Source organism: Argentina anserina, chromosome 7, assembly GCF_933775445.1.
Source record: "Argentina anserina chromosome 7, drPotAnse1.1, whole genome shotgun sequence".
Lineage (NCBI taxonomy): Eukaryota > Viridiplantae > Streptophyta > Magnoliopsida > Rosales > Rosaceae > Argentina > Argentina anserina.
The window spans coordinates 6,033,880-6,057,913 of NC_065878.1; the positions used below are offsets into that span (position 1 = coordinate 6,033,880).

Below are 24,034 nucleotides of genomic sequence, written 5' to 3' on the forward strand. Positions count from 1 at the left end.
ACAAAACTAATAAAGAATCATCGATTTCATACCTTGTCATCGATTTCTCCATGTTGAGAGATAGTTTCATGGTTATTGGATATGAACTTATTTCTATGTGGGTAAACTAAGTGAAAACTTAACTTCGTGTTACTTTAACTTGGTTAGTGATTGTTATGTTATATTTGGGCATTGGTTGAAATTGGATCAAACCATTTAGACATGATTTTTTAGATTTATCAACAATCGGGTTTAATGCGAAACCGCACCCAAAAACAGTTGACTCAAATATTCGGATCAGCTCATCTGGAATGCAGATACAAATTGAGTACTCAAATTTTTAATAGAGTGAGATAGATGGAATGATGGATGCGTTGGGGAGTTCTATTTTTTTTTTCCTATTGAGTAGTTTTACCTGAAAAATATGTAACTTTAGATTTTGAAATTACAGGGCGAGAATAAATCGAATGAACTACCTGCTGCATAGTGCTGAAGTTGAAGTCGGAAAAAGGTGAAAAAGTGGGGGAAGAAGTCCAAGTCCAAAAATGGCGTCTGCAAATTAAATTAAAAAAGGGTGGGGCCGCCATTCAACGATGAACAACAACCGATCCACTACTCTTCTTCTCCTACTCTCCTCTTCTATTTAGTACCAACTCCCCTCGTGCTCTTCGTCTCAACTCCCCAATTCTTAATACTCTACTAGACTCATCATCATCTGATCCGATCCAATGGCCGACGACCAGAAATGGGTTCTGATGGTGACGGCGCAGACCCCCACCAACATCGCCGTGATCAAGTACTGGGGCAAGAGGGACGAGAGCCTCATCTTGCCGGTCAACGACAGCATCAGCGTCACTCTTGACCCCGACCACCTCTGCACCACCACCACCGTCTCCGTCAGCCCTTCCTTCACCCACGACCGCATGTGGCTCAACGGCGAAGAGATTTCCCTCTCCGGCGGCAGATTCCAGCGCTGCCTCAAGGAGATTCGCAGCCGGGCATGCGATGTTTGTGATGAGAAGAAGGGGATCAAGATCAGTAAGAAGGACTGGGACAACCTTCATGTCCATATTGCTTCCTTCAACAATTTCCCTACTGCTGCCGGATTGGCTTCCTCCGCCGCCGGTTTCGCCTGTCTCGGTGTGTAATCATTTATTCTCCTCTCAGAAACTTGTTCAATCATGAATCTTTGTCGTCTGAGTGTCTGTTTGTAACTTGCAGTTTTCGCCCTTGGAAAGTTAATGAATGTTAAAGAAGATCAGAGCCAGCTTTCTGCTATTGCAAGGTATTGTGTTGTGGGACTTGATACAATTCATTTCCAAGGGGCTGCTTCTTTCGCAGTTGTTGTGATTACAGTGGTTAGGCACAAAGATATTATGCAAGAATTATGATTACAGTGGTTACTTTTTTTTTGTTCTTCTTGTTCTCGTGATAGAGTTTCAAGTGTTTGGTTGTAGTATGGCAGTTTGTTAACTTGTTTGGTGTGTGCAGGCAAGGTTCAGGCAGTGCTTGTCGCAGTCTGTACGGGGGATTTGTCAAGTGGATCATGGGAAAAGTAAGCTCTGTTATATAAAAAATTATTCTTTCTTTGTTTCATCTATTGAAAAGTGAGTTGTAATTTGTACTGATACTTGGTATCAATATTTCTTAAGGATGATAAGGGAACCGACAGTCTTGCGGTTCAACTTGCAGACGAGAAGCACTGGGATGAGCTTGTTATTATAATTGCTGTGGTATGTTTCTTCTTTTCTGTTGTTCTGTTAACGAGTGGTCACACTTTTGTTTGCAATTACGAAATGTCAGTTGTTATAGGCTCAACTTATAAAGAGAAGCTACAGAAAGAAAAGAAAAATATAAAGGGTGTGATGCCCATTATGTGGTCTTGTTTCTTCAAATAGTTATAACCTCACCATTAGCTTCATGATTACTCTGTCCCTCTTCATCTTTTCCCCTTCTTGCATGGAAATTTGTAAGGTTAACTTATAGAAATTCCAAAGGGCTATATTGAGCTGAATAAAGAGTTGGGAACATTTCAAGTAGCTGTTAAACTTAAAAACTGTAAACACAATTTTTTTTTCATTATTTTAGGTAACTTCAGTGTATGTCTTACAAGTTGATTTAGGACATCTCCTAGACTTACTATCAATGTGGAGCGGAAAGGGAATGGAGAGTGAAACATGATTATCCAAATAGTACTTTGGGTGCAACTAACTGTGTACCAGAAAATTTCTTCACACGCAGCAGAACTCCCCATCCCTATCCCTCTTCTCTCTTTCTAAGTTCTTTCGGCAACTCCAAATTGAATTTTGGAGAATGTTATAGAGAATAACGTATTTTTAGTTCTATGTTTTTCCTTTAAAAAAAATTATTTATTTCTGTTGACATAGGTGCACAACAGTTTTTTCTTAGTATTTTATGTTTGAGATAGAATTGGAGTGTTGAGATGCTGAATGTGTTTATCGTGTTATGCTAACATTGTTGCTCGAAAGCCAAAGTTGCATTCTAAACATAGATGACGGTGCTTTGTATAATTTAAGTGATTCAAATCTTGATTCTTTTATTTCCAGGTAAGTTCTAGGCAGAAGGAAACAAGTAGTACTACAGGAATGCGTGATACTGTCGAAACAAGTTTACTCTTGCAACATAGGGCGAAGGTATGCTCTAATTTACTTTTTACACCCCAGTTGTCTTTTGTAGTTTCAAGTTGTCAAATTAGTAATCTTTATATGAATTGTTTGCGGTCTGATGCATATTATATGATAAGTTGTAGCAACTTCACATTTCACTCTTTTGGGAACTTTTTCAAGTCTTATTTTTCTGTCATGTATGTTTATTTTTCTGGTCATCGAATTCTGACCTCAACTGTAATTTCCCATCCTTATTTTGTTACTATTACAGGAAGTAGTGCCCAAACGCATATTAAAAATGAAAGAAGCCATTCAGAACCGCGATTTTGCTTCTTTCGCACAATTGTCCTGCACTGACAGTAACCAGTTTCATGCTGTCTGCCTGGACACATGTCCTCCCATTTTCTACATGAATGATACATCCCACAGGCAAGTCCTTTTCAGCATTTGTTCAAATTAAAGATATTAGGATAAACGTTTTTTTTGTTCATTGAGCTGTGGTTTTTTGATTGAACACTATGAAAGCCAATATTGACCAAGTACATCATCTTTCAGGATAATCAGCCTTGTTGAGAAGTGGAATCGTTCAGAAGGAACACCTCAGGTTTGATATTTAAAGATGAATTTAATGATATTCACATAAGTATATGATGAACCTTATTGTGGCGACCATGAATCATAATAAGCTGCATCTCCTTCTCCTTTCTAGCACTGATATTATATTATGTTTAGTTTATTACTTTTTTATGCATCACTAGGTTATGAATATTAATTGGGATCCTCTGTTTGACCTAAAACATTGTCTACAACATGTCAGCTTATTTGATTGCTGTTTATTTTTATTTTTATAAAGTTGATAGTTATATTGGTTGTGCTCTGTTCTTAGTAGTCAGTCCTTAACAACATTTACATTAATAACAGGTGGCTTATACATTTGATGCGGGCCCAAATGCGGTTATGATTGCACGTGACAGAAAAACTGCTACCCTATTGCTTCAGAAGCTTCTTTACACCTTCCCTCCGAATTCTGATGCGGATTTGGACAGGTAATTTGCAATTAGATGCTTGGGTTGCCAGATTGCGTTTCCTCATTTACAAGTGATTCTTCTTTTTGTGTAGTTTTTGTATTAGTTATTTTCAGGTGATCTTTTAAGGCTTCAATTTTATTCATTTTGCTTCTTTTTTTTTTTCCAGTTTCGTTCTTGGTGATAAGGCAATTTTGAAAGATGCTGGAATTAATGCCCCTGAGGATATTGGGACTCTGTCCCAACCACCAGAACTCAAGGGCCAGCAGTACAAAGGAGATGTTAGTTACTTTATTTGCACAAGACCTGGGAGAGGTCCAGTGGTGTTGTCAGATGAAACTCATCTTCTCAACCCTGAAACTGGCTTGCCGAAGTAAGTCAGAGGGTTTCTTTCTTTTTTTCTCGCGCGGCTCTATTCCTTAACAGGCCAATTCAAATGGCCTATGTACCTGAATTAGTTCCATCAGGTGATCTTTTAAGGCTAAACCAGGAATCCAGGATTTGGCATGAGATGATTATCTTGAGTTCCTCTCAGTTTCAGTTTCAGTTTCTGTTGCTTGTTCCATGTATTTCAATCCATTTATGCCTTCTGTACTCATTTTCTTCTTGACACAATAATGAATAAATTGTCTATTCTTCCTTTGAAAGTGTTACATCTGTCTGGAGATCTGCGGGGTTAATAAAAGGGACTACAGCACCTAACTTCATGATTACACTGCTCTCTTCATCTCTCTGAATTGTTCGTAGGATTAAACAATGCGTGCTGATACAAATGACTTTTGAGGGTTTAAATGAATTAAAGCTAGTCAAAAGTTCAACTTTAATGAACCATATACCTAGTAAAGCATCAAGTTTCAGATTTTTCCACAATGCCTTCTTAACAGTTCTAAATAATCATCTACTGGCAGAAAGACTAAAAGTCCAGAACCACAAGAACAAGCCAGGTAAAGATCTGCACCGAGTCCCTATTAGATGTTTTGCACTTTTGATTGGAGTTTGGGGATCAGCAGTACTGTACAACATTTCAAAGAGATCTTAATTTTATAGCTGAAAGTTTTCGAATAGGGTCTCACACAAGAGAAAGAATTCATAGCAAATCTTCCACCAAGTACGATGTTTTCCCTAGTTTTCACCTTTCATGAGTATTCCTTGCACTTAGTTATCAAATTCCCACTATAAACATATGAACCATAATATTGGTGTTTCATTCTGTTAGTTTCATAAACAATTCAATATGTTGAATGAAGTAGAGACGTCCTGAAAATAGGCTAATGTGAAAATGAAAATATTTCATTTTACAAAGGAAGTGAAAATTGAAAATAATTTAAACTTTTACAAAGAAAAATTGAAAATTGTTTCAGGATGAAATAATTGTGTATTATTGAATGATATGGGGGCCTATATATAGGCATTACAAAACCACAATCCCGTAGGATTCGGAGTCCTAATCTATTACGGAGATGCTAATCTATCTCCTAACAGGAAACCTATTAGGCTAAGACACACATAAGGGTAGAATAGTAATTCTCCCGGAACACTCCCCCTTGTGTCGCATGCCTAGGTTGCATGGTGCACACATCGTTGCCTCGGTAAAAACCTTGTCAAGCAAAATAAAAACCTCTTGGGTAAAAACAAAAGCTTGATCGAAGGGAAAAAGAGCACAACGCACCGTCTACATTTGATAGCATCATGTGAGCTAGACTCGCCCTGAAGTCTACGAAACAACTCCCCCTGATTAGTGCCATAATCATGGAGTACAAAGAACAACGTATACAACGTTCATTACATGCTTCTCAAACGTAGTCTTGGGCTAATGATTAATCATTAATCTAGCCACACATCCTTAGATCATCCATGCTATACTTAGCCAAACTTAGATCTTAGGAAACAAGATTGCATAACAACTCAAAACAAGAGTTTGCAATGAAAATCAGATTATCGGGTAGAATGACCTTCACTAACTTAAATGGCCATAACTTCTTCGTCAAAATAGGTATCAGCGAACTGTAAAATGTTCTGAAAAGTAGACACCCGTGTCTTTCCAGTGACATAAGGTTCACAACCTCATCCGATCGGAGCAGTTCACAATGCTCTGTCGAAGTTGACTGACTTGCAAATTTCCGGACAGGACGGTCCTACTTTGCTAAAACGGCCATAACTCACTCAATATGATAGCTATGAACGAATGGTTGATGTCCATGGAAAGTAGACACATAGGCCTTTCCAACGGTACCAATTTCACCATATTTCATCGAGCGAGCTGTCTTGTAGGTCTCGTTGAAGTTGACCTACGAAACTGGACAGATTCTGATTTGTCACATTTAATGTGTCTTTCGCGAAAAGAATGGGGGAATGGACCAATGAAGGACTGATTTTGGTCCAAGACGGAACCGTACGCATCCTCTACGCTACCAGTGTCGACTGCTACACCAAGGCGTACGTTGATGTTGCTGGAGCTGCTGGCGGCGTTGGTGTGGATAGGATTTGTGTTGGTTCACTGAGTGTAGAACTAAACCCATGTCAAAGAAGCAATGCAAGTCCAATGACAATGCATAGGCGCATAGCTAATCACGTCATAATGAAAGCAATAGTGTCCCAACAACACTAACATGTATGAATGTATAGCTCATTGAATCTCTTCATCATCTATACTTAGACGGAATAGAGAATCAAGAATTAGCTTCATATGAACACATATGGGTATGAGTTCTTGCAACCGATTGTACTACGTTCTCTCGAACGTCGCAATCTGATTACATAAGCTCTCCGTGGTCTGGAGGCATTTAAAGTCCCTCGGGCACTCTCATATCTGCGTCAAGACCCCTTTACAGATATTCTATGACCACTATCATATGCTGCAAATCAGTTTTCATGGACACTACTACTGATCAAGTAGCGGAAAGCAATTATGTCCATAACGAGAGAATATAACTCATCGTAGTCAATACTAGGATAATGAGACAATCTTTGCGCCATAAGTCCTGCATATATCGCATGACTTCATCTTTCTCATTACACTTACGAACAACGACCAACATAACAAGTCTAGTTCAGCCTGTATTGATTCTTTCCACTTCGGTCAAGTTGCTCATCGTTGATGCTTTACAACGGAATAAGAGCATAAGCGAATACATCATCAATCATGGGAGATCAATACATTAAACACACGCACGCGCTGTATACGATCAATTCGTGAGATTTCTATTCTTCTCTAACATCAACAAAAGGAGTCTGTAGCGTCCCACAGAAACTTAGTTGATACACATGTTTAGAGAATATCTCTTGATGATGGGCGAAATACTTGTGCCTACGCACTTCGCTTCTTTCTAGTTTTGATTCTAGAGAATAATGGTCTCCCCCTCATATAGGCAGGAGCCAAGACCGAAGCTATGACCCTTACTAGTCCATCTTTGCGTTTGCCGCCCTTGTTTTGTGGTGCAATGCCACGGGCGCCGACAACACCACAGCGTACGATGGTGCCATCGCCGGCTTCCTTCCCACTGTCAGGGATGGTGCCAACGGTGCTAGGACCAGGTCATATGAAATTCTCTCATATTCTGAGAGTCCCAACCTTACCGGCACATCCCAGCATTTATGTGTGATCTCGTCACTTTCGCAATATCGGTAAAGTCATTGAGCATCGAATCTTTGACTTTCTGGAGGTCGATAATGCGTTGCACATTTGCTCACTTTGAGTAGTGCGGGATCTTAATGAGACATAGTGCCACACCACGTCAATTCATGGCGTTAAAACCAGAATGGGAGCATTCCATATCTCCCCCTAACGACGGGAAGTATGTCTCATCAAAGTGACTGTCTGCTAATATCGCAGGATAGAGATCAACGGTTGTAGATTGGAAATAGCGGACAAGTGTTGGTGATTCATAAATCATAACCAACCAGAATACTTAATCATTTCAAGTAGACCCATTGAGATAACTACAATAGAGGCACATAAACAACTTTAACCAAATAGGCGTTAGTGAAAAGAACGTTGGGACCGTATCCAGTGACCATCTGGTACGCACTAAACGCTTGGCAAGTTGTGGGTCTGAAACGAATAAGTGTCGCTGCATGCAACATCATTACATATCTCCATGCAAAAATTGGCAGGTTAGTACCCATAACCAAGTCCGAGCTCTGCTAGATCGTGCAGTGAATGAACATGAGGAATAATATGTTCAACGACGATCCCCGTAGATATGCAAAACGAAATCATCAAAGTCGTGGAGGTGAACTCTCCAATGGTATCCATTCAAATAGATTTGAGAGGATAGGAAGGGTGGTGAGCCCTTAGTATGATGATCATAGCTAAAAACTTTAGCGAATGCAGCGTTTCTTGTGGAAAGCAAAGCGACGTGTGACCAACGCGTCGATGCTCTTAACCTATACCATAAAAATACCGAAAAATGTCCGTATTCGGTTGGATAGGGTCCACTAATGTCACCTTAAATACTTTGTAAGAATGGAATGTTCTCGGTTGGAGCCTTAGCAAATAAGGACTTCCTTGAAATCTAGCAAAAGAACAAGCTTTGCAAAATGAGCGATTGGCATCAGAGATTGTCATGGAGGCATTAGAAGACACGGGAGGCATCACAAGCTCCTGTGAAGGAGGGGATGCCGCCACCGACGGCCTTAATGCCATGGAACCGCCGAAATAGGCAGGCTCGGCCTCACCGTGTGGAGCATGGGTGAGGTGGTCCTCCAATCGCTTCGTGAACATGAAAAATAGATGATAATGTGAATTTCAAAGAACTCGAATCATCATATCTTGTTCAAAATGACCAAAAAACGATCATGTCAAAATCGAGAAGACAGTAAAACCGAACCCATGATTCAAAGAATCTTGAGTTACATAAAGCTACTACTGCAGGCAAGCAAAACGATGTCTACAGGCTAACAAAGCTACTGTCGAAGCTTGAAAAAGATACTGTCAATGAAATCTGACAGATTTATTCATCTCCATTCTTAACACAAATATCAAGATGAAAATCCATCATTGGCATGTATGGCCTTTAAAACTTAGCAAGGCACGAAGATATACAACACAATCTCCGCACGAGATCCGTAAAACAACTACCTGCGCCGTAGGACAGTGTGGGTGGTTACGCAATTAGCAAGACACTCGATTTCACGGCGGGACATTCTCAAAATGAAGATTAAGAGAGTCAACGACGCGGTGAACTTCTCTACACAATACGCCGTAGGATATTGTAAGAGAGGGGATTGAAACAAATGGCAATCCCATCGAATGTATCACATGGCAATAGAACTATATTCTTCAACTCAAGAGTTGGAAAAACATGGTATTGGAGCAGTTGAATACCAAACAATTACGGTGGAAAACCTTCCATTTGGTGCGGGTGGTCACCAATAATAATAAAATCATTTGAGCTATGAAACGACTTGGACAAAACCGGAAAATTAACCGGAAAACCATGTCAAATTAACTCAAAACCGGGTGAAATTTGGACTGGGAATACGTGACAGCAAGAACTGCTGAAATATGCGGAAAACATGACGAGAAACGACGGAAAAAAACGTCGGAAAAACTCGTCGGAAGCCGACGGCACCGATTGCCAGAAATCCGGCCTGCGGTGGCCGGACCTGGCCTGTATGGAGGCCGTAACTTCAGGTCCGACAGGCAACGCCGTCCGGAACCGGATGGCGGTGCTGGAAACGCCGGCAAATGGCCGGAAGGCGGCGAATACGCCGGTAAAACGCCGGAAAACGTTCCGGAAACTCCGGAACGGTAACCGGAAAAAACGACGTCAATTTTGACGTTCCGAGGTCCGTTTTCCAAATTTCAAAGTCCAAAATCACAATGTAGTGCTATTGGGGTCCCATGTAACCCAAAAGCGGCCAATTTAAAAACCACGTGAGTTGTAAACGTTGACCATGCATGCTAAGCCAAGGCAAATAAAATTCTCACAAGTCCAAGAAAGATGAGAAATTTTATAGAATATGCCAATATTTAATACAACACAAACAAGCTTCCAATTCCAATAGACGACTTAGGATAAAGTCGAGCAATAATCATGGCAATGCCAACGTCATACTTGAAAAATAGTAAGCAGAAGACATAGTCAAAATAGAGTGACTAATCAAAAGTCCGTAGCAACAAAATCTTGCATATCGGATTGGGCGGAGCCTTAGCCTGAGGCTCAAAAATGTTTGCTTACTTGAGAATGGAAGAATGTTACTTTTCCATCTCCAAAATGCCCTCAAGAAATAGATACAGGTGCCAAAAAGGGCATGCGTTTCTTGGATGTGGAGTATGCATCAAGGTCAACTCTGATAATACAACGTCATAGACGTTCATTAAATCACTTTAAGTGTGTCCCATAGAATTCTTTATTTTTGGGATCTTTTGTCAGCAAATAGTGCTGCATCAGAGTAATGAATCAACTCAAATAAATGAGTACGTAGACCTTGGGATTATCGTTTATAGACATGAGTTTAAGAAAACTCAAACATTCAAATAACAGTCGCGATGGCGACGCATCCATAAGAAACGAGGGTTGTATAGGTTTCGAATAATCGAAATATTCAAGTATGTAACCGGAATTAGAAGGGTTGTGATGTATATGGTCACAAAATAATCGATGCATATCGGCGATTCTCATGATCGCACCCAAAACAGCGGTGCACTCAGGCGACCACACGAAATCGATATCTTCCTTTTTAAATAATAACGTGACTCCCCCAGGACCGTCACACGAAAAACGTCGACCAAGAGGGGAATCATATCCCTCTTTGGTCTCATCGGCGTTATAAGAAAGGCCGGAAAAGAAGACATGAAAAAAAGGCTAATAGCGCCCGATAATTTATATATATATCTTCAAAAGCAGCAACTTTAAGAAAAACATACTTGTTGGTCTGCCAAATAGACTGCATATAAGTAAATTGCTCTGCAAATCGATCGTCATGCATGAAGTTGCTTGTTGAATTCCTTTTCGATCTTCGTCCGATGACATAAAAATCTTGGGAGGATACGATCGGAATCATATGTAGATGGCAAAAGTATCGTCCATCTCGGCATGAATGTCATCACCATAGTACGACGAGTAATCACTTTTCCTATGCAAGCACGCGAAACAGAGTTAGAAAACGAAAACGTGCAAATAAATGATTTAATAAGCAATAGGAAAAGAAAAAAGAAAAAAAGAGAAATAGTTTAAAGGCCCAAAAGGGTAGAGAAGACGGCAGTAGCTTCTCTTGAGCGAAGAGTTTGCTTGTGCAGTTCGCGTTCATTGCGTATATATGCGGGAGGAGCAATTTTGAATCCTCCGATGCGGGGTTTGTCGGGGTAAAAAGATGTTTTTGCGGAGCGAATGCGGAGAATACCCTGCGGGGCTGCAGAGGCTGCGTGCAGGGGCAGCAGGGGGGTCGCAGGGGCTGCAGGGCAGGGCAGCGTGCAGGGGCAGCGCGCGGGGCTGCGGGGGCAGCGTGCAGGGGCAGCGCGCGGGGCTGCGGGGACAGCGTGCAGGGGCAGCGCGCGGGGCTGCGGGGGCAGCGTGCAAAGGCAGCGCGCGGGGCTGCGGGGGCAGCGTGCAGGGGCTGCGCGCGGGGCTGCGGGGGCAGCGTGCAGGGGCTGCGCGCGGGGCTGCGGGGGCAGCACGCAGGGGCTGCGCGCGGGGCTGCAGGGGCAGCACGCAGGGGCTGCGCGCGGGGTTGCAGGGGCAGCACGCAGGGGCTGCGCGCGGGGGTGCGGGGGTAGCACGCAGGGGCTGCGCGCGAGGCTGCAGGGGCAGCATGCAGGGGCTGCGCGCAGGGGTTGCGGGGCTGGGGCTGCCGGGGGGGCTGCGGTGCGGCGGCTGCAGGAGGTGCGCCGGCGAGGAGATGCCGGAGCTTGGAATCGACGGCGGCCGGCGGAGGAGAGAGAGAGAGAGAAAAAAATAGGGCTCTAAAAGTTCAGGGTTTTTAGAGCAACGTGTTGATAACGTGTTTCAGGATGAAATAATTGTGTATTATTGAATGATATGGGGGCCTATATATAGGCATTACAAAACCACAATCCCGTAGGATTCGGAGTCCTAATCTATTACGGAGATGCTAATCTATCTCCTAACAGGAAACCTATTAGGCTAAGACACACATAAGGGTAGAATAGTAATTCTCCCGGAACAAAAATTTTAATTTTGTTTGAGGAGAGAAGATTTGAAATTAATAACGGATTATTTTATTAATTGACAATGAGATCTTTATATAGGCATTGCATACAAACTACGAAGTATCTTGAAGAATTATGCATTCATATCTATTACAATAAAATATAATTTACTCCAAGAAGAATCTATTCAGACTAAGACAAACATAAGAATAAAACCGTAATATGAAGGAATAAATTTGACATTTTTAGTTTTTCATTTTTTTCATTTCATTATTAAAACTTATTTTTAAAAAATGTTTTCAAAAACTTTACCGAATAGGGCATCTCAATATTTCCAAGAATCCATCTCATGTCATCTTGTAAAATACAACGACTAGAACAATAAGTAGATTTCTTTGTGTCAAAGAATGAAGACTTTCGTAAGTACTTAGCTTTGATAATTTTAACCAAGAGATTATGAGGATCGGTTGGAATTTTCCAACCTAGTATGTTTAGCTAAAAGAAGCTAAATTAAAATGATTAAACGGGCTACCTGTGATTTTAGGTGTACAAATTGTAGACCATGATATATGACGAGAAGAAGAAGAACCCAGAAAATATTCGTTGCACTGACATCCAATTGTTTAGACAAATTAGATGGGCATTTAAAACAAGACATTAAATGATTAGGTTAGTGGTGGTCCGATTTCATGGTACGAGGGTGAAAGCCAAAGTGTTCGAGCGATTGGAGATATTATAGTGAGAGCAAAGAGTTGACTTTTAACTCATTGACTTTCTCATAAAACTTTCTTCACGAAAAGTCATAAAACTCGTTGATATGAGTTCGTGAACATGCGACACACATATTTTGGAGAACGTATGAAAACGTTATAATCAACGGAAGTTTTTGAGGTTATGTATAAATATAATTTTTACTCATTTAGGGTTTCATTTGTGCGAAACCAACTTTTTCTCTCTCCTTTTCTCTCCCACGCGCCCCCTTCAGTACCAAAATTTTTCTTCTGACCTGACCTGAACCCAGCCGACCCGACCCGACCCGACCCGGATTTTCCGGTGAACTCCGGTGGTTTCAGACGACAGGGCTAACCCTGATCTCTTTGCCTCGTCTGTGCACGCCTCCATGTGGTGGTGGCATGCACCAATTCACATCGTCTTGCGCAAATAGAAGGCTGGAAGTTGACCCAATTCGCATCGGTTTCATTTCCAGCGACCTTTGGTGGTGCAACCGACCCAGAATGTTCCCCTCCGTCCTTGCAAGCGTCTCTGTGGTAGTCATTTGACTCGATTCATGCCACGAGGCACAGTTCGAAGATCATGTGGCCACGATGGCCACCTGAAGTTCTTTTTGTGGTGTCTGCTGTTTCTCAATGGCGACTACACTGACGTCCACTCCACATTGACTACTACAAGACGAAGAAGTAAGGTTGGGGCTACAATTTTTGGATGTGGTGATAGGTGAGCTGTAGCAGCGTTTATGAGTGTAATTGAGTTGTGTTGGCTCGATTTGCAGGAAAGATATGCCTATCTTGTCTTAATATCATGTTAGGAGTTGTGAATTCATGTTGGATATGATGAAATTGTTGATTATTGGAGGGTTTTGGGAAATGTGTTAGACTTGTACACAGTTCATCCTATCGATGGTTGTTAGTTGCTTTGTTGACTCAAACTCGTATCCACAAGCATCTTACTACCCATTTTGTGGGTTGGGTTAATTTTTGAGTTTGTATGTTTCTCGTAGTAGACTTTAATTTTATCAACTTGTCGTTGATGTATCTATTTAGAGACCTTATGAGGTCTAGGGCCTCAAATTGACTTAACCGCTAGGTTTTAATTACAAGGGCTTTGGTCTTGTAATTCATATACTAAGTCGAGACTCCATTATTCAGTAGGTGCTTGGCTTGTGACGAGCAATGTTACGTGTTGTGAGAAGACGAATGAGATGCTAAGGTGAGTAAACATTTCAATGATCATCATGATCGAAGTTAGTTTATATTTGGTGAATCCTTCAATGTGAAATGTGTTTTACAAAATAATAAGGTTTGTTTTAATTCATATGACCTCGTTCGACTACGGTTCATAGGTAAGTAAAATGATTTACTATAAAAATTATTTTTAAAGATTTAACGATCATGAACTATAGTTGGTATTAGTGGGTGGTTCCTGAGTGAATGCCTACATATATATATAATTACGTGGAATATGTGTATTGGTGGTGTGAAATTGTACTATGTCTTGTGGGAATTATTGTCAACATTATATGTGTAATATAGTAATATTGTTTGTGGATTATTATTGGTGGATGAGACCAGAAGGGAAGAAAATGTACTTTCCGGTAATTGTAGTGTTGGTTGTGGTTATTTGTTATTATGGTGGAAGAGACCAGAAGTGAAGAAAATATATCTACCGATAAATTGGTTTAATGGTGTGTTTTGTTCATATTCTATTGTGGTGAGAGTCGCTTGGTTTAATTACAATTTATCATATATGGTTGGATTGATATGTTGTAAGTGTGGTTTTAACATTGTGTCTTGTGTTAAAATGTTTTTATCTTCGGACGGTCACAGTGATGACAGTGGATATTAAAAATGTACGTCATAAGAGTGAATGACTACATTGAACTATCGTTTTGATATTTAAGTTGTGTTAAAATATTTTTATCTTCGGACAGTCACAGTAGTGACAGTGGAAATTAAATCGGAACCAAGCCTTTGACCAGGTGTTAGTTACGATATGTTAGAACTTTAGTCTGCCTGCCGTGACACAACATGTGGGGTAACCGAGCAAGGTTATCTGCTCATGAGTGCATGTATTAAAAGTGATTTTATTTATGATATTTTCTTTTGGTTGTTAAGTGGTAAAAGAAAACAAGAGTGAGTTGTTTTCTTGGTTTTGAATGACAGTTCTTGATTTCGGGTTGAGGTTTTGGTTTTCTCATTTCTTGCATTTGGTGGAATACTTGTGTGAATTCATAAACTATGTTTTTATGCAGGAATCACTAATCTTTATCTTGCATTTTCTTTGAGTGTGATTTGTAGAGTTAGATGTCGTTGCTGATGTCTGGGAATTTATAAGCTTGTGTTATGTAATGAAGTTTACTCATACGAGCTTTATAAGCTTACCGGGTTCATTGTTTATAACCCGATGCACCAATCCATGGTGTATGGTTATATATGCAGGTGGGGGTGTTTAGGTTTGGAATAGAAGATATTAGAGAAGTGATAGGAACACAAAGTGTGACATTCTTAATGATTATATCCCCTATTCTTATTTTTTGTTACTTCTTATTTAGTGTGTTTTAGTTCATTTTGTAAAAATAAGTGTTTAGAAAGAGCTTAACTCTAATATGTGTGATTTGATGATAAAAACGTGCTAAGTATTAGAAATTCATATTGAGATATGATTCCTTACTCGACTAGGATTCAACTTTCCTAATCTAATTCTCTCCTTATTTCTAACTTGCATATTCTTTGCAAAAACGAAGAAGCCAAGTTGACTAAGGCAACTGTAATCCTAATAGGAGAAGGCTAATCCTACAAGGTGAAGGAATCCTAATCACACTAGGAATGTGCAAGAATGATCTAGAAGTTACAAGTTGGCGTCACAATTAGAAGCGTCCAAGTGGAAAAGCCCGACCCTTATATTCAAGCATATGACAACCATGTGATTTTCTAGAAAGACATGAAGCCCAAGACCAGCAATAAAACCTAAAAGATCTCTTTTGGGTCGTGCAAAGTAAGAAGATATGCATTAAAGTCAAATCCTACAAGAATCAAGAAATCTACCAGTGCACGTCATCCAACTTCGACAAACACCTAAAGAAAATTTAACAATGAAGCCTAGTTTCCATAAGATAGAAAACTGTGTGAGTCTAGTTTCCGTAGGATTTGGAATCACATCGATATCTATTTCTGGAGGAAGTTATGACGGAATCATTGAACGGAGTTTAGTAGTACTGATAAACTCTTGTTTACTGCATTGGATAAGGTGTGTTAGTGATGAAAAATATTTAAAAATAAAAAAAAATAAAAAAAATCAAAAAGAAAAGAAAAGAAAAACAAGTAATTGATAGTATTTGCGAGTGGAGATGTTTTTTGGGAGCTGAGATAGGTGGTTTCTATCTTTTTGACCATGTTTCCAGATGAATTTCTACTATATTGCTTTTTGTTGTTTTGGTAATTGAGAATGAACTTTGTGATAATTTGACATACAGATTTAAAGAGCGAGCTAGGATATGAAATTCATTTTGCCACTATTTTCGACCACTATTTTGCTGACTGGTAATGTGGTGATTTGTAATTGTCATAATCCTGGCTGTTTATGCTCTTCAGCTGTGTTCTCCTTATGATCTTCTCTATATGTTGCAACACATATCTTATGTTTATCTCTCAGATACATATTCACTGAATTTACTTTACCCGGACTTGAAATGAGGCATAGTCTATAGATTGGTTCATCAGTCTCGGCAACTCTTAGTGCTTATTATACTTGTTTTTCTATTTCTTCTGTACTTCTGTTTATCCAAATTGATGTAATTGGTTGCTAGCTTACTTTTTTTTAGGGAATATGAGACTTGTTCTAGGTACTAGACTTTGGGGTTGTTCTGGGTTTTGAAGGTTGTGTTTGGAAGGGTCTGGATCTTATAGTATTTATGAAATAGTGTTTTTATTGCTTCCTTGGTTAATTTTGTTGTGTCTCTCCAACCGTTCTCTCATAGACTCATCATTGTTTCTCTTAGTTGCGGAATAGCTGGAAATGCCTTATGATGGGTTTGCATTAGTTTTTTTTATAACTATTTTCATTTTTGGTTTTTTTTATGTTGTATTTAGTGTGTTTAGGCTCTCCATTCGTATCCTTTAATTTGATTGTTGTCATATGAGTACAGAGTTTAATTTTGTGACTGTCGGGAGTTATTAGGAGGTACCCTTTTGGTGGGATTTAGTAAACCATCTACCTTTTAGTTTCTTAGTTATTTGAGTGTTGATGTTGAGGATGTTTGTATATGTATTTAATTAGTTTGTTGTGGTGTGTTTATGGAGAAGTCATACCAATTTGCAGGTTAATGAAACTTACTCAATTTTGTTTGTTCAGTGCAAAGAAGTACTTATGATATTTGTTTTTAGGTTTTTCCAAGCTAACTAATGGTGGTGTCCTTAGAGGATTTCAAAAATTTGATTGATGTCATAAGTATTGGGGTTCCCTTTGTGGATTTTAGATTAGTTGAGAGGCATCCTTTTGGTTTTGAGTATTTGTTAGCTACTTTGAGTTTTGACAGTTAGTCTGTCTCTTATGGAGTTATGGTTCTTTTAGTCTTTTTCTTGTAAGGAAATTAAAGGTCAAGTAATTCTTTTGTTTACTGCTGAGATGTAATCTGATATCTATTTTAACTTTTATTTCCTAGCCATTTTAATACTTTGTACCGTTCTTTCTTTCCTTTATAAGAAAGACTAGAATTGCTTCATATCGTCTACTTCTCATCTGTTCTTTTCTATACATAAATAGAATGTGGTAGTTCTCTATCCAAACCTGTCTACTTCTGTTGCAAAAATAAAATTGGGCAAGATTTAAGCATTATGAACGATTCGATTTCTCGACATCAATATTAACCCTGTAAGCATCGTTAGTAGTATAAAGCAAGAGGGTATCGTTCACAAACCGGGGATCCACCAGGGCCAGAATCACAAACAGAAAATAAACCTAAGCTGATATACACATGTGATCAATCAATCAACACAAGCAATCACCAAACAAATCATGTATGAACAAAAGTAACGAATTCCAATCTCAATCAAGTTCATTCCGAGAGTATCTCTAAAAACCTAGAATCGATCATGCAATTAGGGTCCTCCAAGGTTATCCTATCACATTGACACTAAGTACATTCAAGTTTGGCGCCGGCCTCACAAGAAATCTAACACATTAACCCTAACAAGTACTGCCGAGTAACAAGTAGAGATACCATGTTCATAGCATAAGTCCAAACTGAAACCTAGATAGTCATGCTAAGCGTACGGACATACATAACAACCTAAGCAAATAATCAGTGAAGAAAACAAAGAATCAAACAACTAATCAACTTCTGAGTATCATAACCATTTATACCTTTGGATAATTAACAACTGCAGCATTAACTCCAAGTATTAATCACACATGAGATATAAGAACACACTGAAAATTCTCTCAGTATAAACAGAAACACACATGGCATAAAACCTAAAATCATTGATTGAAATCGAAAACTTCATATTCAATACACAATTCAAAAATCCATAACAATCTCATAGACAAGATCGTAACAAACTTTAACAAAACCTAAACAGAAATCATCCAAGAACAAGAACAAAGAAAACCAAAAACAAGAGATGAAGGTCATCATTTACACTTTAAGTTATTCCTTCAAGGCTTCATAAGAGGGTACACAAAATCTTCCAATGGAATGGATATCCTAGGCTCCAAGCTTTGGACAGAAAAGATGTGAAGGATGAATTTTTTCGGATTCTAGGGTTCTCGGTGAGATGAATGTGTTTGGGCAGAGCTTTGACTAGTACTTGTGCGCAAGGTTGATGATCATTCTTCAATGATGTCGAGCCTCTATATATAGGAGTCACAAAACAGCCTTGCCATCCCAATAAGGAAATAGAATTAGATTTGGATGTTGATATCTTCTTTGATATGGACTTTGATTCTTGAACTCCAAATCCAACTTGATGTAAGAAACCGAATCCAAATAGGAGACAACCAAGGGCTGCACGACACTCTCCATGTTGAGCTAGAAAATGCTAGGCCGGCCTCTTCAATCCTTATCCAACTCAGACATGATCTCTTTGTCCAACTAGGAATGCATCATGGCTTCTCTACTCCTTGTCTGTATAGGATTTGTCTTTCATGAAAAGAAATAGACAAATAAGAAATATGAAAGAATGAAAATAAGAAAGTATAATCCTAGTCGAGTAAGGAATCATAGCTCAAAAAAGATTTCATCACCAAAACTATCATATTTGAAATAAGCTCTACCTAAACATACAAAATGCAAATATGAAGCTAAAACAACTAAATAAGAAACAACAAAGAACAAGAATATGACATATATATTAAGAATGTCACACTTTGTGTTCCTATCACATTATTTCTTGAAAACCATTTGTCTTCACTTTCCAGTTTGTAATAATAGAAAAACTGTATAGAGATGCTCTTGACCTCATCATGTCCTCCCTATTTTCTCACTTTCAACATTATGTGAATGTTATTATGTTGAGTGTTTTCTATAAGTTTCTTATTCTTAGTTTAAAAGAAACGACATATAATGGTACCTTTGTCTTTTATAGTGTTACTGTTTCGCACATACTAAAGATTGATGGGGTAAATATCAGTAATGATTGATTGAGTAGATAAGTAAATTGTAGTTCCGGCAGTTGCTTTATCTTTCATTGTTAATCTTATTTGGTGGTAACTTATTTGCATTTTACTAGTTGCCCTTATGTTGGTGTATATGTTTTCTGCTTAGTAGTGCGTATGTGTTTTCAAAGTTTGATTTGAAGTTGTTAGGTTTCATGGGCATTGCCTGTCATAGAAGATTCCTACAGTTCAAGTTTCAGTATGGATATTTGTCAGAGTATTGACCATTGCATTCTTAAAAGATTCCTACAATTCAAGGTTTTGGAATGCCCAGAAAGCTGGAGCTTCATGACTTATACCAATAACTGCTACATTATTGCTTCAGAAGCTTCTTTACACCTTCCCTCCAAATTCTGATGCTGATTTGGACAGGTAATTTGCAAATAGAGTTGGGTTGCTAGATTGGATTTCCTCTTCTTTAGCGATTGTTCATTTTGTGTCGTCTTAGAATTCGTTATTTTTATGATGATGTATGACTTTAATTTTTATTTCTGATTTTTTATTTTGCCAGTTTCGTTTGTTGTGATAAGGCAATTTTAAAAGATGCTGGAACAGATGCCCTGGAGGATATTGGGACTGCCCCAACTACCAAAACTCAAGGCCAGCAGTAGAAGGAGATGTCAGTTACGTCATTTGCACAAGACATGGGAGAGGTCCAGTAGTGTTGTCAGATGAAACTCATCTGCTGGACCCTGAAACTGGCTTTTGAAGTATGACAGATGGTTTATTTCTCTTTTTCTCACACAGCTCTATTCGATAACAGGCAAATTCAAATGGCCTATGCTCCTGAACTAGTTCCTTTGGGTAATCTTTCTAGGCATGTCATCTTCAGTTCCTCAGTTTCAGTTTCCGTTGCTTGTTCCATGTATTTCAATCCAATTATGCCTTGTGTAATCATTTTTTATTGACACAATAATGAATAAATTGTATGTTCTTCCTTTGAAAGTGTTCTGTCTGTCTGGTATACAACACCTAACTTCATGATCACTGTCCCTCTTCATCACTCTGAAGTCTGAACATTTCATAGGAATAAATAATGAGTACTGATACACGAGTTTTGTGGGTTGAAATCTAGTTCAAACTTCAATTTTAATGATCCTCTTATACCTAGCAAAAGCGTCAAATTTCAGATTTTTCACAATGTCATCTTATATTACAATTCTTAATAATCATCTAATGGCAGTGGAACTAATGCCACGAGACCAAGCCAGGTAAAGATTTCACCCGACTCCCTATTAGACGTTTTGATGAGTTCTCGTGTTCTCGTGTCTACAAAATTCTAAAGAGATCTTAATTCCATAGCTGAAAGTTTTCGAATAGGGTCTCAGACTTTATCACCAAAGTAGACGAATGTATAGCAATACTTGGCCCCAAGTAGATAGGTTTCCTATTTTTCAGCTTTCATGAGTATTCCTTGAACTTGGTTATCAAAGTCCCACTGTAACAATATCAATCATATATTGGTGTTTAATTCTGTTCTGTTTCAAAAACAATTCAAATACTGAATGAAGAAGAGACATCTTGCAAAATAGGCTACTTCTCCCCAGTAAGCATTGCCTTTAACATAGCTTCGTTAATATTGTTGTTATATGGAAACATGTGTCCAGCACCTGGTAATTCATGGTAGTCAATCCATGGAAGCTTTCCCACAATAAAGCGTTGGAGTTCAACTGGGACAAGCCTATCATCATCACCCTGCCAGAGGTGGACAGACCCTTCATTGTTGGGAAAAGGATTCTTGATTTCCATAGGGTCAAACTCCCAACTCCCAAATCCAATCATCAGATCACGATGGTTCGACTCATATACTCCTTGCTGCTTTCCATGAGGCTGCAGCAAAAACATATTTTCAGTATCATCACAATCTGGTTGCAAATGACCAACTCATTGACTAATAATGTTAATGCAGCTAGGAATATGATACAGATAACATGAGTGAAGTCTGGTCATTCACTTCTAAGTATGTACAGATAGATACTTTGGTAAATCATTGCTTGTTAGATTGACAGACTAAAACAACATGAAGATGCTACGCATGTTTCAAACATTGAAGAATATGACTTTCAAGATAAGGCATTATAATTTAACAATCAATACTTTAAAGGTCCTTTCTCCTGCTGTATTCTACTGGATTGATGTGCCAATAAGATTAACTTGCCGACATATCCAGATACGACATGTAGTTCTGTTTTATAAATTATGTAAATACTTGTAGAAACCACATGAACTTCGTGAATTAAAGCAAGCAAGTCAGAAAGAAAAATTTGGGTTTGCAGTCAATTGAGTGCTCAACTGTTTTCTCTTCCATGAGATGTAAGTTAAAGTTCTATCACTATAATTTAGTAAATGCAATTAGACTAAGCCTAGAGATTACATCCAGATAACTTTAACTAGTAGTGGAGCTTTCCCAGCTGGGACAACAATTGCTAATACAAACCCTTGTACTTGCTCAAGGGTTCCAACTTCCAAATTGTGGTAAAATAGTTCACATACATGCACTTACAAAATGGTAAATGGAAACCGCATTGTATTGTAGACAAGTGCAGTAATTAAGTCATTAAGATGCATAAGGTTTTTGTTATTCTTATTACGTGGTATAAAAATCTGAAACATTTACCAAGTAATAAAACTTACTCTGTTAGTTTGTATACCAGAAGCCTGCATATTCCTAAGTATTTCCAAATCTTGACTGGAGAAATTGTCTGGACTACGACCAATAACAGTTGATGAAGGAAATAATTTCTGAGTGTTCCACCAGTATGTTAGCCATGGTACATAGTGAGCAACTCGAAGTGCCCACTGATCCCCGAGGGGTTGTTTATAGTAGGCATCTGTTGACAAGTTGGCAGGAAACCCTGGCCACCAGTAATTGATAACAGGAGCATACAGAGTCGCTCCAGCTAGCCTGAATCGAAAGAATAGCAAACAGAAAATTTTAGACTAATACAATACTCAGTAACATCTTGTATCCAACTTCAAATAAGAAATAGCATCTAATACCTACTTAATTAAAACTCCGATCCTGGGGGAAACCAGTTAATGCATTGAGCAGCCTTCTAGCAAGTATTACTATTTAAAAAATTTGTTGAAGGCCTAATCAGCATTTTAATAGGTTCAACTGGAATTCCAATTATGATAGGTATGTTTGAAAGACCAGACTGAGAGCATCATGTAGTATAATAATTGTAATCATTGTAGTTCCTTGATATGCTTTTTTTGTTTTGTTATTTTTTTCTTCTTCATTCACAGTTACTTCAGCTCAAAATATTGCAAGGGAAAGTGCCTTTTAATCCATAATCCTATGTATCATCATTATCTTGTATATTTATGAAGCATGAACTGAAAGATTACCTATGAGGGATGTACTGAAGACAACTCCAGATAACCTGTCCACCCATAGAATATCCGACTACATAAAATTTGGCTCCGAATAAGAGCTGGTCAGCAAGCTCTTCTATATCTAATGCCAAACTCTTAACTGTTCGGTTAGGATCTGGATCACTTTCACCATAGCCTGGTCTGTCGAAAGACACAATGTGTACACCTAACTCTTCGATAAATTCCTGAACGAGATATAATGAAGTCAAAATAAACCAATGTAACAACCTATGGAACAAACTTTTGAACTCAAAATGGAAATCAGGAAGTTAAGAAACAATCTAGTACCGGTGAGGGTTTGGTCGCGATTACTGCATCAAGTCTGGAAGAACCAAAGCCATGAACAAAGATAATCTTATGTCTGGCTGCTTGAATTGACACACCATGCTCCTTGTAGGCCAAGTATCTTCCATCTCTTAGCTTTAATCTAGGATCTGTGATGGGTGGACCGCCAGGGGAACCGCAAATGCTGGGAGGGGGCGGTTGAGTGGCCTGATAAGCCCATGACAGCAATCCAACCAGCAACAATAACGCGACTCTCCTGTACATTTTGATTCCTTACCCCTGAGAAGCAGTAGCAGCATGCCACATCTATTATGAACAAGTTATTATTGAGATACACTCCACACTAGAATATCCAGAATTACAAGGAAAACAGGGCGTTCCAAAACCACTTGCAGATTAGAGAGAATGTTTGTGTTTTTCCAGCAGACAACAAATATATAATCCCTGAATAGTTAATTTCCATATATACCTAACCAAATGAAGAATCTAACGGGAGTTTCATACGGATTAAAGTAATACATAGATTCTCTATGCAAACAGTGAAATAAAAGATAGATAAACAAAATCTTCCTACACAGTTAACGTAGTTTTGGGAGTTGTAGCGTGCATTCACAAGTCCAAGAAATCAGGCAATACGTAGACGTCGACGAACAATGATTCAAATGTCAAGTGCATAATGTTCAGTTTAGCAAAGCAGATTGGCAGAGAGAGAGAGAGAGAGAGAGAGAGAGAGAGAGAGAGAGAGAGAGAGAGAGAGAGAGAGATAATACCGCAAGAGATGACGGGCTGTTGCGTTGTTTTGGTGATGACGTCTCGTCTTTCAGCTTTACTCTCATCTATATTTATGTTCTTTTGATCAAGTCATCTATAATCCTTTTTTTATTACAATAGTCTCATCTATAGTAATCATTTTGGGTACACCTACCTCAAAACCCAACCCCCCCAACACCTTTTTGGTAAGAAAAAAATTTATACAAAAAAAGTCTCCAAGAGGATAAGATTTATTTATTTTACTTGGAAAATTACATAATAAGCCATAGCAGCCTCATTCTGAATTTTGATTTTTTTTTATAGCATGCATTCTGAATTTTGATTAAAATGACCAAAACGCGAAATATTATGTGGGGCTGGTAGGATGGTTCTCTAAACATTGTACAGTGTGGAGTCCATTCCGTACTTTAAAAAACAAGTGATTTCACGCTTAAGGCGTACGAGCGGTTGATATGTAAGAAAGC

At 38.8% G+C, this 24,034-nt stretch overlaps 3 protein-coding genes across 6 annotated transcripts in view; 1 reads left to right on the top strand and 2 right to left on the bottom strand.

Annotated features, from left to right (window-relative positions):
• LOC126801498 (membrane-bound O-acyltransferase gup1) overlaps positions 1–24,034 on the bottom strand; it is a 178,711-nt gene that overhangs the window by 100,276 nt on the left and 54,401 nt on the right. The gene's annotated exons all lie outside the window — the stretch shown is intronic.
• The window catches only part of LOC126801503 (diphosphomevalonate decarboxylase 2), a 191,966-nt gene continuing 168,518 nt past the window's right edge, over positions 587–24,034 (top strand). For 2 of the 3 annotated variants that reach the window (XM_050528872.1, XM_050528873.1), the window contains exons 1-9: positions 587–1,119; positions 1,201–1,264; positions 1,471–1,534; positions 1,632–1,712; positions 2,547–2,633; positions 2,878–3,035; positions 3,162–3,210; positions 3,528–3,652; positions 3,801–4,009. In XM_050528872.1, the coding sequence (XP_050384829.1) occupies positions 708–1,119; positions 1,201–1,264; positions 1,471–1,534; positions 1,632–1,712; positions 2,547–2,633; positions 2,878–3,035; positions 3,162–3,210; positions 3,528–3,652; positions 3,801–4,008 (1,248 nt within the window). In that variant the 5' untranslated portion in view covers positions 587–707 and the 3' untranslated portion in view covers position 4,009. Of the gene's footprint in view, positions 1,120–1,200; positions 1,265–1,470; positions 1,535–1,631; positions 1,713–2,546; positions 2,634–2,877; positions 3,036–3,161; positions 3,211–3,527; positions 3,653–3,800; positions 4,272–24,034 lie in introns of those variants that run through there. The other variant, XM_050528871.1, reaches the window with a different exon arrangement.
• LOC126801508 (uncharacterized) lies at positions 20,529–23,635 on the bottom strand. Of its 2 annotated transcripts, none has more exons than XM_050528881.1 (5): positions 23,570–23,635; positions 22,803–23,078; positions 22,488–22,699; positions 21,771–22,041; positions 20,529–20,966 (listed from the first exon to the last, which is right to left on the bottom strand). In XM_050528881.1, exons 2-5 carry the CDS (start codon positions 23,061–23,063, stop codon positions 20,670–20,672), a joined length of 1,041 nt encoding a protein of 346 aa, XP_050384838.1. In that variant the 5' UTR covers positions 23,064–23,078; positions 23,570–23,635; the 3' UTR covers positions 20,529–20,669. The 2 variants fall into 2 exon arrangements, with proteins under 2 accessions (XP_050384838.1, XP_050384837.1); XM_050528880.1 differs by lacking the exon at positions 23,570–23,635 and adding an exon at positions 23,374–23,525.